At 41.2% G+C, this 14,592-nt stretch overlaps 3 protein-coding genes across 4 annotated transcripts in view; 1 reads left to right on the forward strand and 2 right to left on the reverse strand.

Moving 5' to 3' along the window:
- The window catches only part of rb1 (retinoblastoma 1), an 18,138-nt gene extending 9,738 nt beyond the window's left edge, over positions 1 to 8,400 (reverse strand). For both annotated transcript variants that reach the window (XM_035666994.1, XM_035666993.1), the window contains exons 1-17: positions 7,892 to 8,400; positions 7,357 to 7,477; positions 6,766 to 6,869; positions 6,419 to 6,553; positions 6,290 to 6,328; positions 6,103 to 6,152; positions 5,753 to 5,863; positions 5,030 to 5,175; positions 4,864 to 4,941; positions 3,844 to 3,953; positions 3,663 to 3,740; positions 3,229 to 3,316; positions 2,996 to 3,112; positions 2,854 to 2,910; positions 2,543 to 2,574; positions 2,311 to 2,387; positions 1,971 to 2,194 (exon numbers count right to left, since the gene is read on the reverse strand). In XM_035666994.1, coding sequence (XP_035522887.1) covers positions 1,971 to 2,194; positions 2,311 to 2,387; positions 2,543 to 2,574; positions 2,854 to 2,910; positions 2,996 to 3,112; positions 3,229 to 3,316; positions 3,663 to 3,740; positions 3,844 to 3,953; positions 4,864 to 4,941; positions 5,030 to 5,175; positions 5,753 to 5,863; positions 6,103 to 6,152; positions 6,290 to 6,328; positions 6,419 to 6,553; positions 6,766 to 6,869; positions 7,357 to 7,477; positions 7,892 to 8,001 — 1,677 coding nt within the window. In that variant the 5' untranslated portion in view covers positions 8,002 to 8,400. The remainder of the gene's footprint in view (positions 1 to 1,970; positions 2,195 to 2,310; positions 2,388 to 2,542; positions 2,575 to 2,853; positions 2,911 to 2,995; positions 3,113 to 3,228; positions 3,317 to 3,662; positions 3,741 to 3,843; positions 3,954 to 4,863; positions 4,942 to 5,029; positions 5,176 to 5,752; positions 5,864 to 6,102; positions 6,153 to 6,289; positions 6,329 to 6,418; positions 6,554 to 6,765; positions 6,870 to 7,356; positions 7,478 to 7,891) is intronic.
- LOC118331901 (lysophosphatidic acid receptor 6-like) lies at positions 486 to 1,529 on the forward strand. The gene has a single exon (XM_035666997.1). It carries the CDS (start codon positions 537 to 539, stop codon positions 1,527 to 1,529), a length of 993 nt encoding a protein of 330 aa, XP_035522890.1. The 5' UTR covers positions 486 to 536.
- A 608-nt stretch (positions 8,401 to 9,008) lies between the features above and the next one.
- Positions 9,009 to 14,592, reverse strand: part of slc6a7 (solute carrier family 6 member 7) — an 11,242-nt gene continuing 5,658 nt past the window's right edge. The window contains exons 5-14 of the mRNA XM_035665903.1: positions 14,294 to 14,432; positions 14,045 to 14,179; positions 13,835 to 13,938; positions 13,627 to 13,751; positions 13,153 to 13,265; positions 12,921 to 13,058; positions 12,717 to 12,816; positions 12,446 to 12,564; positions 11,162 to 11,335; positions 9,009 to 11,007 (exon numbers count right to left, since the gene is read on the reverse strand). Of these exons, the coding sequence (XP_035521796.1) occupies positions 10,837 to 11,007; positions 11,162 to 11,335; positions 12,446 to 12,564; positions 12,717 to 12,816; positions 12,921 to 13,058; positions 13,153 to 13,265; positions 13,627 to 13,751; positions 13,835 to 13,938; positions 14,045 to 14,179; positions 14,294 to 14,432 (1,318 nt within the window). The 3' untranslated portion in view covers positions 9,009 to 10,836. The remainder of the gene's footprint in view (positions 11,008 to 11,161; positions 11,336 to 12,445; positions 12,565 to 12,716; positions 12,817 to 12,920; positions 13,059 to 13,152; positions 13,266 to 13,626; positions 13,752 to 13,834; positions 13,939 to 14,044; positions 14,180 to 14,293; positions 14,433 to 14,592) is intronic.

The raw sequence follows: 14,592 nt of genomic DNA on the forward strand, positions 1-14,592 counted from the left end.
GTTATATCGAGATAATGAGATAATGAGATAATAAGTCGTTATCACGATATAACAGTACATAAAAAAAAAAAATCCATAACCGTTCTCGGCTTCCGTACATAACAAACTAGAGCCTAAAATTTAAAATTAACGCCTGAACGGAAAGATTAACTTTATGAGTTCACTAGGTGTACACTGTGTGTATTTACTATAGGGCAATACTATTACATTGTGAGGTGATTATTTTTTCCCCACTATGCCAAACCAAATGTTTGCTTGTTTTATGAGACAGGGACTGTTGTCTTGCATATCAAATATTAATTCAGCTATGTTAGCCGCAGCAGTGTATTCAATCACCACAGCAAATTTACATTCTATAAAACAGACATCTTGGAGTTTATGGAGTTTTTACTTGCCACAGGTTTAACTGCCCCAGCAGAAGCAGCTGAACACCTTCCTTCCTCCCTTCTTATGTTTACTTCAGCCAACCTAATTTCCTCCAGATATGAGAGCGACTGAGTGATTTAAAGTTTAAGAGCAGAAGATCATTTTGAAACATGGAGCTGTCGAATATGACTGATGAGACAGCCGAGCCATTCTCACCTCTGTCCAACTGCACTGTGGACACCAGCTACCGCTTCACCTTCTATCAAGTGTCCTACACTATCATCTTCCTGCTAGGGTTGGCCACCAACAGCCTGGCTCTACGCAGACTGTGTCTCTCTCCCTGCACCATGAACAGCACAGCCATTTACATGGTCAGCCTGTCAGCTGCCGACATGTTTTTTGTAATATCCCTGCCCCTGAGAATCTACTACCACCACCAGAAGGCCAGGGCCCTGTCCTCCAAGGCAGGAGACCCCCCCAGTTGGAGTCCTGGGGTGGCATACTGCCACCTCACTTTCACCCTCAAATACATCAGCCTGTATGGGGGCATCTTCTTCCTGGTTTGCATTGCTGTGGACCGTTACTTTGCTGTAGTGCATCCTCTGGCATCGACACTCCGCCGGCTGCGTGTTGCACAGCTGTTAAGTGGGGGGATCTGGTGCCTGGTGCTGGGACTCAGTGTGAGTCTGCCTCTGCTGCGCTCTGCAGCTGCTCACCAGCACCAGCCATGTCTGTGGGACCCGTCCTTGCTACGCCACCGCACCATTATCCTGGTAGCTCTGGGCTTGGTCCTAGGGTCATTTCTGTTGCCCACTGTGCTGCTCCTCTACAGCTACTGCAGAGTGCTGACTGTGCTTCGCCAGCCGAGACACCGCTCCCGCAGCCAGCGCCGCAGCCGTCAGCACACTCTCACAGTTATTTACTGGGTGTTGGGAGTCTTCCTGCTCTGCTTCGTGCCCTATCACATCAACCTCCTGGGATACACCCTCACACATGTGGGGCTGCTGCCCCATTGTGGCCTGGCCAAGGTGACCAAGGCTGTGCACCCTGTGGTGCTATCACTAGCAAGTGCCAACTGCTGCCTCAACCCACTCATCTACTATTTCTCCAGCAGCCTGGTGCACAAGGAGGTGCCCAGCGGTGGAGTCAGTGGCAGCCAGTGACACACATCGTCTCACAACAACACTGACAGACTTTTAACATGGTCATTCCTTAATCTAAAGAGCACTACACTGGCAGTCAGGGGTTCACTCTATTGTTTTGGTAATTGTATTTCGTATTGTTGTTTATGTGTTTGTGAAATATTTAAATGCAATGACATTTTTTCATGTGTAGTGGATATTGAATGTAACCTGCGTCATTTCACGAAAGTACTGATCAAATGTTATGAAGTCATTTACATGTTGATCTTATTTGTCTTTTATATCATTCTTGAACTGGAGTAATAATTAAAACATAAAAAAAAAACTCTTCTTTTCTTCTCATGGGGTAATGATTGGAGATATTTACAGTGTCTATGTGTATTTATGCTGTGCATGACTCTCATTAAAATGCTGTGACATCATTGCTTGCATACTGTAGTAGTGATGAGAGATAAAACTGACCGTCCTCCATGCAATCCTCTCCATGATGAGGTTCTCGCAGGTCTCCAGGTGTTTGACAATATCCTTGCTCAGAGTGGGGTCGGCCTTAATGAAGCTCTCGATGACTTTGTAGAAGTCAAAGGCGGCGAGGTTGACCACGTCCAGTATCCAGGGGAAACACACGTTTGTTTCAGCTGCTTCGCCACCCCCACCATGGTTGTATCCTCCAGTCTTAAAACTGCTCTCTACACGCACAGCCACAAGAAATGTAAACATTTATCTGTATAATTGACAGCTTTAATTTCAGATTTAGTATGTAACTGCATCCGTTATCTACTTGTAAGCAAATTATGGGACACACCTCCATACGTTGCCATGACCACCTCCAAAGCACAGGCCAAAAGTGATGTGTGGAATGTGGAGTCATTCAGGAGTTTACTGAAATGGAAATCATGTGACTCAGCTCAAGGCAAATGATGCTTCATTTACAATCAAAACAACAAAAAGCATGCACCCACAAGGGAATACAAACGCAACAACTGACAAGCTTCATAATTTGCCACAGATTTACTAAAAGAACATAGAGAACATACCTGAAATTTTGCACAGACAATCGCTTCTCTTCCTACAAAATGAAAGAAGAAAAACAACATGAACATAGTTTATTTAGTGTACAGTTCAAGTGAGTGGTGTTATGTAAACTAAAGTTATGAGGGCGTAGAAAGTGGAAATATGCTTGATAATATCTAGAATATGCAGTTGTTTTGAGTTTGGGGTTGACGTGTGAATTTGTGTGGGTTGACGTGTGAATTTCCACACTTTAGTTGAACTGAGTTCAAACAAACAATTATTGAATAAAACTGTTGAAAAATAAATGAATTAAATCAAATTTAAGTTTAAGTACCGATTTCAGCATTGCCTCCATGACTTTGTAATACAGTTTGACACCAAGGTTAAATCTCTGAAAGACAAATAAGTCAGACATAAAATGTTTTAGCATAGGAAGTCATTGTTGCTCATTGTCTTCTTGAGTGTTTAGTTCATACCTGCCTGCCGAGTACTACACAGCGTGGGCCGACTGCCTGACCAAACCTTTGGCTAAACGCCTGTCCGAGTGTCTCCAAGCGCTTCAGCACCTCCTGCGTTGGGTCCACAGTGCAATTCTAATCACAGGAAAGAACAAAATATCAAATGTGTCAAATTAAGGTAATTAAGTAATAGTAGTAAGATGCAGTTTCATCTGATATTTTAATTAGTGGTAACACTTCTAGAGACCCACTTTGAAATATGTAGCCAGGTTAGTAGAGGGCTGGTCCCCACTGGAGGTGAGATCCCCCCTCAACTGCTGAATGGAGTTCATGGCAGCTCTGATGACACAAAACAACAACAACAAGGACTCAGACATACACTTGGAAAAATTTACACAATAAAATATTCCTAATAATATACATAAAGTACAATAAATCTCATTTAATAAATACTAACTTTGCTTCTAAAACATTTTTATAAATCTTATTTATAAATATCATGATTTATGATATTTAAACTGTTTTTTTAGTTTCCTAATTTATGTTTACATTTTCACACCAACTGCGACTAAAAAAAGCTTAATAAAAGGCAAATGTTAAAAAAGATGATGCTGAAAGCAAACTTGAGTACTTCTCATCTGGGTAAGCACTGAATAAAAATAAAAAAAGGTGAGTGACTGCTCACCTGATTGGCGTCTGGGGAGGGATGAGTACAGTATCTTCATCTGACAGGTTCTTCTTTGGCGTTCTCTCCACCTGTGATCTGAATGCAAGAGGAGATTATCAGACACTTTTCTTTAAATTCCTTATTCATTTGTTTAAATTCAACATCAAAACACTGAATAGTGAAGAAAAGAAGAAATTACATCTCGACTTTAGGCGCGAGAACAGTCTCATCTCCGTCAAAAAACAGCCGTCCGTCAAAGTCTCTACTCTTGAGGTAGTGTTCTTCATATTGTTGGTTGAGCTCATTGGCCTGTGGTAAAAGGTTGAGGTTACTTAAGTTTAATATATTAAAAACAAAATCGCTTGTTCTTTTCAGTGTTAAATTATTGCTGCTTTGTTCACGGGCCGGAGAAGTTAACCGCGCCCCCAAATGCGTGTTTTAGATGTAAAATCTTAATCTGAAAACTAGATCTGCAATCACGGACATCAGACAATCCCAAGGAATCAGACAATAAATAAAAAACTTAAAACCTGCACATATTTCGAAACAGCCTGAAGATGGAAAATCAACAGCACATCTCAACTTTCATCAGAGTTCTGATGGTACTTGTACAAGACTTGTCTAAAGATTGTACGATTGCCACTGTGAGTCTGTCTTCACCCATTTAGATCTCAGTCTCAAAATAAACATCTCTGAAATAAGGTAAGGTTCCAATTTATCTGTAACCAGATTACGACAAGTCTCATCTCATCTGTGCGATACAATAATGTGGAACACAATCTAACATGGTGTTTTTTTAATCAGAGGTCAGATCAATGGGGTGACACTTTTGATATTATTTACATAAGACACTTAAATAATGCACACCACCTGTCCCCCTGGGGTAATGTAACAGTAAAACAATATCAGTAAAAATTGTAAAACTGTAAAGTTTATCTACTTTTCAGAGGAGTGTGTTCGTGTCAGCAAACAGTAGCATCCTGTCTCCGCAATATACTGCCCTGACACACTTAAAAGGATCCCCTGCTTGAGTACACATTTTCCTGACACCATGTATGTTAAAACAAACATGTATGAGCAGCAAAGAGAACAACCAACAGCTGTCAGACACTCAAATGTTCAACAATGGCAAGGAAGCGATGACTAATGGAAACAGTGGGTGAAGAGCAGGCAGTTAAACCAAACAGTAGAGCAGGTGTTGAGACAATCACCCCTCTACCTGAGGGAAATCTGGAGATCTGGAAAGATCCAGTGAGTCCAGGAAAGCCGAGAAACTGGTCTGGTATACATTCTTCACCTGCAAATACAATTAGAGGGGAAATGAGGCCAAATGCACAATGTTTGTATGATGACTGAAAGATCTATACAAAGAGTGGGGCTCAGACCTCTTCTGCATTGCATTCATTGTCTTTGCACAAGGTTTTGAGAAGCTGCAAATCCACCTCTGGCTCCACAGGTCGGGATTTGGCTTTGCTCTGGTTGCGACGAGATGTTCTTGTCGGAGGGCTCTGAACTTTGCTGATAGCTGATTCTATGAGAAAAACATTTAAGAGGTTAGAAAATCTCTGGGAGCCAGAAACAATACATCCTTTCATGACACTGAATATCTTAGGTTGAGACTTTTCATGGCTGGAAAACCTGACAGACAAACATAATACTATACTTTGATACTGTATACTAGTATAGTATAGTATAGTATACTTACTATTTTTACACTTTTAAGCAAATACCTTGAAATCACATTAGGTAAAAAAAAAGTCATCTTTACATCATGGCCAATTTTTTTTTAAATAATTTTTTTCACCTTACACTTTTTTACACGATTTTAAAAAGGTCCAGTGTGTTTAGGATTTAGTGGCATTTAGCATCGCAATCAAACACGGCAGTTCAACAATGTGGACTCCACAGCCGAGGACCCGCTCCCTTAGTAGATAAAAACGGCTCATACTAAGCTTAAACACAACGATTCTTATTTTTAGGTGATTATACATAATTGAAACATACCTATGAATATTATATTATATTTCTGCCAATAAATCCAATGTTACACAGTGGACCTGGTTGTTTGTTAAATAAAGACATGTTAAAGTAAACGAAGTGAAGCATACTGTAAAGAGGCTGCAGAAGATCTGGAGGGCAGCGCTTGATGCATAATTCCAGTGTACACAGCAGCAACTGGAATGATATGACCAGGTCATCCTCCATCTGCAAGGCCCTTCCTGCAGACAGAAAGAGATGCAGCACATGAGAAGCATCATCACAACACTACGCCGCGAACTGGAAACAACAGAACCATGAGGAGAAACATTTTCCAATTCATTTGAGCTCTAAAGCCGAGCACAAAGGCGGAAGGAAGGATGGGAAGAAGAAGACGGAGCAACATGAAAACTATTCCATCAAGTGTGTTAACAGCTTGCTCCTACTTGTTTTTGTTGTTGTGTTTTTAGGCTTAACCTACCTTTGGCCAAAAGAAACATTGTCCAGCAGCTCCGGATGGTCTCCCTCTCCCTTTGAAAAGAGACACTGAAGCATTAATCATAATCCTGCATCACATGTTTTAAAAAAAGTATGCAATGATCAAACAGACAAGAGGGGGGGGTGGGCATGTACATGTCACTCATGTGGTAGATAAATCTCCAACTTACTTGCTGTCGGAAACCAAAGCAAAGATGTTCTTGCATGTTCTGAAACAACACAAACATTATCATCAGTTAGAACTTTGCCCGTAACGTTTCCACTTCAAGCGCCTGTACTGTTGTGATGGGTTCACTCACTTCTCAAACCTCTGGTACAGAGCCAGCGTCACATCATACTTCTTCTCCAATCGCGTCAGTGCTGAATTCACCTTGGTGCTTATAGTATCCAAGTTCACATCCAGCTTCCTCACCAGAGCTAAAAACTGTTTTACACTACCAAAAAAAAAAAAGGATGCATTTGAGTGAGAGATCCAGTAAACGGCATAAAAGTGAACAATAAAATGAAGGATGAAGTTGTCAAACCACACCAAGGGTTCAGATTTAAGTTAAAAAATAATCGTTTGGTGTTCTGCTATCCTTTAACAGCTGGTTTAATTGACTGATATTATATGTATGAGTGTCAGTGAGTCGTAACGAGCACTTACTTCAGACTGACTGCTTTCAGAACCTGAGTTAATGTGAAACAGGCGACATCCATGTCTGTCGCTGACACATACAGACAAGCCCCCCACAGCCTTTTCTGACTGTCCTGAAATAGAAAAAGAACAATGTTTAAAATACAATATTCTTTTTAATCACCGACATCCTTGTGGGGAAAGTTAATACTATCAGCTTTACGATCGACTGGTTGGATTTCCTTTAGCAGAGAAAATGATCATAGCGTTTGGACTGATACACACTGTGTGCCACATCACCAGATCACTATAAACTGATATACTGGGTACAACTAAGGCTTTTCAATTCTAAGGTAAATTTGAGAGAGCTTTCATAAAAGCATCCAGGCCATAAGATTATAATAGTTATGGGATGTAACTGTATGATGCCGTAGTGGCCTTTTTATGCTAACCCCACAGTATAAACAGTGAGAGGGCGGCCACCAAAAGAGACTCTTTTGTTCTCTCATCGGGTAGTTTTCCAACCAGAGTAATATAATTCCCACCCATGCCTTTTCATTAGAGCAGCCAACGGGATCACATTACAAATCTACTGTCACATAACTGTAAATAAACACATACAGCGACTTCTTCCATGCCATCTTGAACAGTTTTCCACAGCGTCCAGGCACGATCACACACCAGGTCTGTCACATGAAGGCTCTTACACAGGGTCACAAACTCAGCATCTTTGTCTCTGTGACTAGAGGACGGAGGGACAGACATCAGCATCATGGAGAAACACAAACACAGTTTCAGGACATGAAAACATGCTGCACAGATGACAACAGGCTCTCTCGACTGTGAGCCACAGTGTGTTATGTGTTATAACAGCGCTACATGTCACGTTATATCTGTTCCTGAACATGTATATTGTGACATTGTGAGGGTTGAGACAGGTTTAAAAGAGACTTTAGCTCTAAATACAGGCCTGACTTCGTTTGAAGCAGATAGCTAGTCATCCATACATTAACATCAACAATAGCTAGCTAGCAAGTGTGAAATACCAACACAAACTAATGTTCAGGCTACAGTGTCAACAGTGTGTACAGAGTGAGCAAATAATGCAATGTAACATACTGCTGAGAGCTGAATGAGGGAACATGACTTCTCTTACTTTTTAACAGATAACTCTGGACTCTCCTTCTTGTCTGCAGATCCACTTTCAGCAGCGAGCTTCAGCTCTTTGCTCTGTGTCGTCCCAGAGTTTCGCTTTTTAGGTGGCATCTTGGTATCCGGTCACCAAACAGGCAAATATAATAATTACAAACTAACTAACTATGTGTTGAAAGCCGCAAAATTGGGTCTGGTGAGTTTAAAGCCCAGTGGAGAAGTTCCGTGGTAACAATACAACAAAACCTGACTGACTTCCTGAAACCGTGGAGAAGTGGCTGTTCGCTTTGTGTCACCGCAGTGCGCGGCGGAGCGCCGGTGCCGCCGGTGTCTTCACTTTTAGACTCTCTCAGCAGTCAGTGTCACAACCTTTGTGTATATCCACCTGTTTATTGAGTCTCTCCGGTCGTTTGTCTGTGTTCAAACGCAGCGCCGTCGACGCTAACATTAGACAGCCTGTTTACAGCGATATATTTGCGTTAAGCTCTCTGTGGCGGTAAACTGAGCGCGGTGTGCGTTCACCGGGATCACGTGACGACCCGCAAACGAACTAACCCAAACTGACGCGATGAAAACGCGGGAAAATATCTACGCAACATCCGCTCACCAGCATTTGTCCCGCCATCCAGACGAGACGCTCAGAGCTGAAGACAGACAGAGGGCGACTCATCATTTCAGCTGATCTGATGTTATTTCCTCTCATTTCACTTTGTTTACCTTGTGTATGTTTGTTCGTTTACGTTTTCACATTACGAAAACACCCAGTATTGTCACATAGCCTGTGATCAATTCTCTTTAAATACCTTTAAAATGTTCTCTTTCACATTATACAGTAAATGTGAAGTTTCAGTACCCATGTTGTGAATGTACCTGTCCTGCACTCTGAACCACCATTGCCCTCTTGTGGTAACATTCACATATTGTTATTTCAAATGACTGCAAGGTTTGAGACATTCAGGGTCATGGTCAAACACTGTTATGATCGCCATATATTTGTTTCAAAGGGAACTCTGACAATTAAGTTAAATTAAACTACTATGCCTATATACACACTCATCTCACAGTTTTAAATAGTTTAATCAGAGATCTATGAAAGAAAAATATCCAATAAGTTGCAACAAAAGGGAATGAATAAGTTATGTGTTAAGTTGAGGACAATGAGAATATTTAATCATTACGCACTGTAATATACAAGAGAATGGCAACAAGGTGTACAAAGCATTAGAGGCATTTCATGACATGATATACAATCCTAAAACAAAGGATAATAAAATGTCCTTAATCAAAAGGTTTAAAAGTGACCCTGCTTGAAAGATGATTTGAAAGAAAACAATGACCCCTATTATAGATACACACAAAATTAAAAGTTTCATGTGACTGAAATGGTTTACGAATGCAGACACTGCAGATCTGGCGGGTTTCTTTTATCTGTCATCATCTACTTATATGTAACAGGACACAACAGGGAGCAGATACTGTATGTCCTTGAAAACAGTTTTTGAGTCAACAGCCTGAAATAAGACGGGGGATTTTAATCAGTTAGCCCAATTTAATTCAATTAATATTTCTTTACACATTTAATATTAAAACGTCGGAAAAAAGAGCAACTAGTATCGTTAACAAATGTTTTTTATCAGGTTATCTGAATGTCTATTTCAGTCGACCACTTGAAGAGATAAACAACACATTCATGTGACCGGTGTGTCCGAGTCAGCTGTCTCGTCTGGGTGAGATTCTTTTCTTTATTTCCCATCATCATTAACATCAATGGGTCTAGTAAAAACTATGCAGTATGGACAATCTGTCAATAAATAACATTTAAACAACTGATTTTGAGGTCTTCCCTAAGCAGGACCTTTAAATCAGAGTAACATTTGTGCCCTCAGAAAGTTGTAAAAATGTTACCAAGATTGAAACCATGACAACAATCACGTCCTCAATGTAACAATACAGTTAATGGATGAGTGCCGTTCCAGAGAATACATTTAACCGATGACGTACAGTACAATCAATACAGTGGGCTTTCTGATAATCAATAGCAGAGGGGGAGGTCAACAATGAAGGACTGTCAAAGGCAAGTTCCAGTAAACATAAAAAAAAAACCTACATGTGTGTCGATATCCACTGACTCCTAACACCCTTTTTCTAAATATAACAAAGGATAACTCCAAACATTTAGAAGTACCACTTAAAAGCCTGCGTACAATAAATACGAGTATAGTCTCTAGTTGTAAATATCGATGTAGTCTGGGTAGTGATGGCTACATTTCCTGCAGGAACTGGCAATCTCAAATGCAAACCAGACCTTTGACTGTCTGCTATCATACGGACACACGAACAGTACTTTATAGTTTATTTGGCAAGTTGCTTTTATTTATTTTAGCAATATTTTTTAAGCGATTATTCATTTTAAAAGGTAAAATGGATTAAAAGTATTCCTCGATGCGGCTGCGTCCCCAGCACCATTTAGTCTGGCAGTCCACCAGTGGTTGTTGAAGGTAACGGTCGAGAGTCACTGCACTTTTTTAACCCCCCCCCCCCTTTTTGTACACGATAAACGAAATCTGGTCTCTCTGCCGCTGTGGACCACTGTCAGTGAGAATTAATTATACTATGCTACTGTGATAATAAATAAGATCAGCAGATACGCTGCAAGATAATCATCATCCAAAAGTCCCGGTAGAGGTTTACTATGCCATCTAAGATGAAGATGATCCAATCTTTACAGCTGTAACCTTATATGCTACACAACATAAAAAAAAGTTTTAAAAAAACAATGGGAAACATACATACTAGTATAAATAAAGCAATTAATCCACACTGCCCTGCAGGACACGCAGTCTGTTCAAACAAGGCCACCAGAGCCTAGCAGGGGGGGAATAACATAATAATAAATTCCTCCGTCTCTCAACAACGTAGTTTGTTCGTCACCGCTCTCTCTCTGTGCCATCACGCCTCGCTTCCCACCTCCCACGTCATCGCAGTAAAGTCCATGTCTGTGAGCGTGACGGTGAACGGAGCATCCACTCTCTCGGGCTCCATGCACTGCTCCGTCCTCGCGGCGCTGTTCAAGTTGTTCACCCTCCAGGAATTCAGAGGTCGAATCGATTTCTGGAAACGCTGCAAAAAAACAGAAACAAACAGTCATCTAGCAGTGTCATATATTTGAACAGGTACAGCAGTGACAATCTGTTTGAGCTGTACAGTTAGTGAGACTGTGGCAGAGGTGTAACAGGACCTCACAGTGATAGAATGACATAATGGTGACACTCACGTCTTTCAGTGTTCCGGTTTCCTTGCTGATGGCCACAATGGCCCAAATGAGGATCTGTAGACAGCAGGTTGCGCCTATACACACGCCCAGCGCTTTGCCCCACCGTGGATACACATAGGCACCGTAGTGGAGTGGAGTGTTGTACATCTCAATGAAGATGTAGGTCAGGATGAACTACAGCCACAAGGAGAAAGGCACAGGGTGAGCAGAGGAACTTTTTATCCAAACAATAAGCCCACAATGGCAACAGAAGAAGAGTGAGGCCAGCAGAGAAATGTTACAGGGGGAGCTCAGATTGAATGTCAGTTTCTCCTCTTGAATTATTTACAGCTGTGGTTGTGAAGATTTCAGCTCAGCTAGATACATTTCACAGCAGTGATGGTATTTTAGTTTCTGTGGTGGAACTTTTGTATCTGTTGGTAATTGAATTCTCCCTCAGTTTATGATAAACTGTTCAACCATTTGACGCAATATTTTTAACTCACTGGGACAGCGCAGTGTTTCACCCCTCATCAAATTACCATTTGACTGCAAGTGCAACAATACATTACAATAAAAGGTGGCATCAAATGGCTGTTTCTGAATGAATCAGCCTTACTGTAAATGGTAATTCTGCTTCAGGTGACAGGAGAGGCAGAAATAATAGAGGGAGTGACGTAACATGGATTGTGCAACAATACTGTAACGCTATAATATGAGCTTTAGCTCAGCAATATTTCAGCTGGTAGTGAAGGTCATAATTTTCAATTTTGCAAAATAATATTAATATTCATTCTTAATGTTTTGCTTCTAAACTCAAAAGAACACTGAAAAGTAAAGTTCCTTATTCCCTCCCAAATGAAGAAGCTAGCCATTTCTTAGTTTCAAGTACTGATTTTTATCCAACCGGTGATTTGAAGAGGTTTTAAAAACAAACTTGCTTCGTGAATTAAAAGTTAGAATTGCAAAGAACCAAAAGGAGGTCATTAAGTAGTGATCCCTGAATTAATTTCTGCCTCCAAAACAGATTAAGCGTAAGACCGTAAGACCATTCAAAAATCCATTAAACCTGATTAATATGCTGTTCTCAATATGCAGAAAAGTGAACATTTCAGTGCATTTGGATTTTAGAAAAGATTATAGATAACACAACAAGCCAGCTGCATTTATGGAAGTTATTATTATAATAAAGAATATTCTGAAACACATCTGTCATACTAATGATGGACAACTAATGCTGATGTCTTATTGTACCTGCGTCTACTAACAACAAATATCAACATTAACGCAGATGTGTTCACTCACCAGCAGAAGAAACGGAGTGCAGAAAACCCAGCATGCTTTGAAGTAAAGCAGCACTTTGCCGCACCAGGGAGGGCAGTGGCAGATCATATCAAGAATGTCTTGACAAAACTGGTTGACTCCTAATGGAAAAGTTCATTAGGAGAGGCATATTAAGAACCTTAGAACAAGCGAGAGAACATCAACATTGAACACGTGTTCAATGAACAACAAAATGGAATGATGTAGTGTTAGAGGAGTCTGATGTGAAGGTTAGGGGTGTGGGATGGACTACCATAGAAGAAGGAGATGCCAATGCACATGAAGAGGGTGATGATGATGAGGCCGAAACTAGTGCTGAAGGAGTCAATGAGAGTGAACCAGTAAATCCCACCCTATGAAAACACAGACGGCATGGGAAAACGTGAGTCACATGATCACAGAGAACATGCATTTTGCAGCCACATTCCTCGCTCACTACAGTCCGCTAAAAACTCACATCAGTCACTAACAGGAGACCCATCAGATAGAAGCAGAAACACAGAGCGCCCAAGAACAAGGACTTGTGCAGCGTGTTCGCTCGGAGCTGCGGGAACTCATCCAGCACGGCTGTAGTAATGCCCTCCATGTTGCCAAACTGTGAAGCCGCAGAGCAGAAGGTATCAAACATGGAGGCAGACACGTGCATGTTTATTTCTGCTCATATTTTCGTGTGGTGTGCGCGGTCTTACCAGTGTATCGATACCCAGCATAAAGAGCATGAGGAAGAACATAATGGACCAGAACACCGAGCCTGGCAGCAGAGCAAGGGCCTCTGGGTAAGCAACGAAGGCCAACCCAGGACCTGAACAGAAAAAAGAATTCATCAAGTTCAAGACAGCAACATCTGGATAGTATGGAAGTTCAACATAATATACAGTATTAATTTAAAGTGGCATCAAGCAGTGTAGCTACAGATTGCAACCCTCTTGGTGATGCATTCTGCAATTAAATCGCTAGATGCCACAAAATCCTACACACTGGACCTTTAAATAATTGAGTTGTTCAAAGAAGCTAGTGACATTAAAAGTTACTATCTAACTGCTCTGTAATAGAGGTCATGTCACAATAACAAACAGAGCCTAATTTTTATTTATGTTAATATTTTAAAGAATGATACAAAAATACCACATATGCCATTAACACCATTTTCAGTCTCTACCTACCTGTATCTGCCACTTCTTGAACAGGCACTCCCTTCTTCCATGCCATGTGACCCAGGATTGAGAATATAGCAAACCCTGCGAAGAAGCTGGTGGTGCAGTTTCCTGTGGTGATAATCAAAGTGTCCCTGAAAACAAAAGAACCACAATTAAAATCTGAACCCATCATGGCTGCGACAACAATAGCGGACGATACAGAGCACAAACTCACCGGATGACGTTGTTGTCAAACTTATTGTAAGAGGCCATAGAAAGCAGCCCACCGACTCCAATACCTAAGGAGTAGAAGATCTGCGAGGCTGCGTCGTTCCACACCTGCAATGTGTCAGACAGAAATATGCGTTAATGAATGAAATGAAAGCAGTAACAAAGCATTGTGTTCACAGACTCCTCAGCCTCACCAGTCTACCACCAGAAGTACCTGTGCATTAGCTAATCGACTCCAGTCTGGTGTGAGGTAGAAAGCAATGCCCTGAAGAGAGCCCTCCAGTGTAGCACCTCTGATGATCAAAACAATGAGCACAAAGTATGGGAAGGTAGCGGTTACATAAACCACCTGAAAACACAGACAGCACAGAAAAAACGTTAGGTCAGCAGCAGAGGGTGGGATTGTGTGTATGTGTGTGTGTGTTTTGTGGGATATGACAATTACAACATTGTCTCGATTGACCTTGCCAGAGCTGCGGATGCCCTTGAGCATACACAGGAAGATGATGATCCAGGCAGCCAGGAGGCACAGGGCCAGGGGCCACCGGACAGGGCCCGGGTCGTGAAGGCCCTCACTGTGTACTACACCCAGCACACGCTCACTACAAGACACACAAAGTCAAACACAGACATGTAAAAACAGCACACCTCTTAAAACACTTACTGTCACACCTACTATGAATTAATTAACTAAATAAAAACGTGTTCAAATATTTTCTTCAGTGTTAGAAATCATTACCGTTATATATATATATATATATA

This window comes from Morone saxatilis, unplaced genomic scaffold (assembly GCF_004916995.1).
Source record: "Morone saxatilis isolate NCDOM2014 unplaced genomic scaffold, NCSU_SB_2.0 Contig20, whole genome shotgun sequence".
Lineage (NCBI taxonomy): Eukaryota > Metazoa > Chordata > Actinopteri > Moronidae > Morone > Morone saxatilis.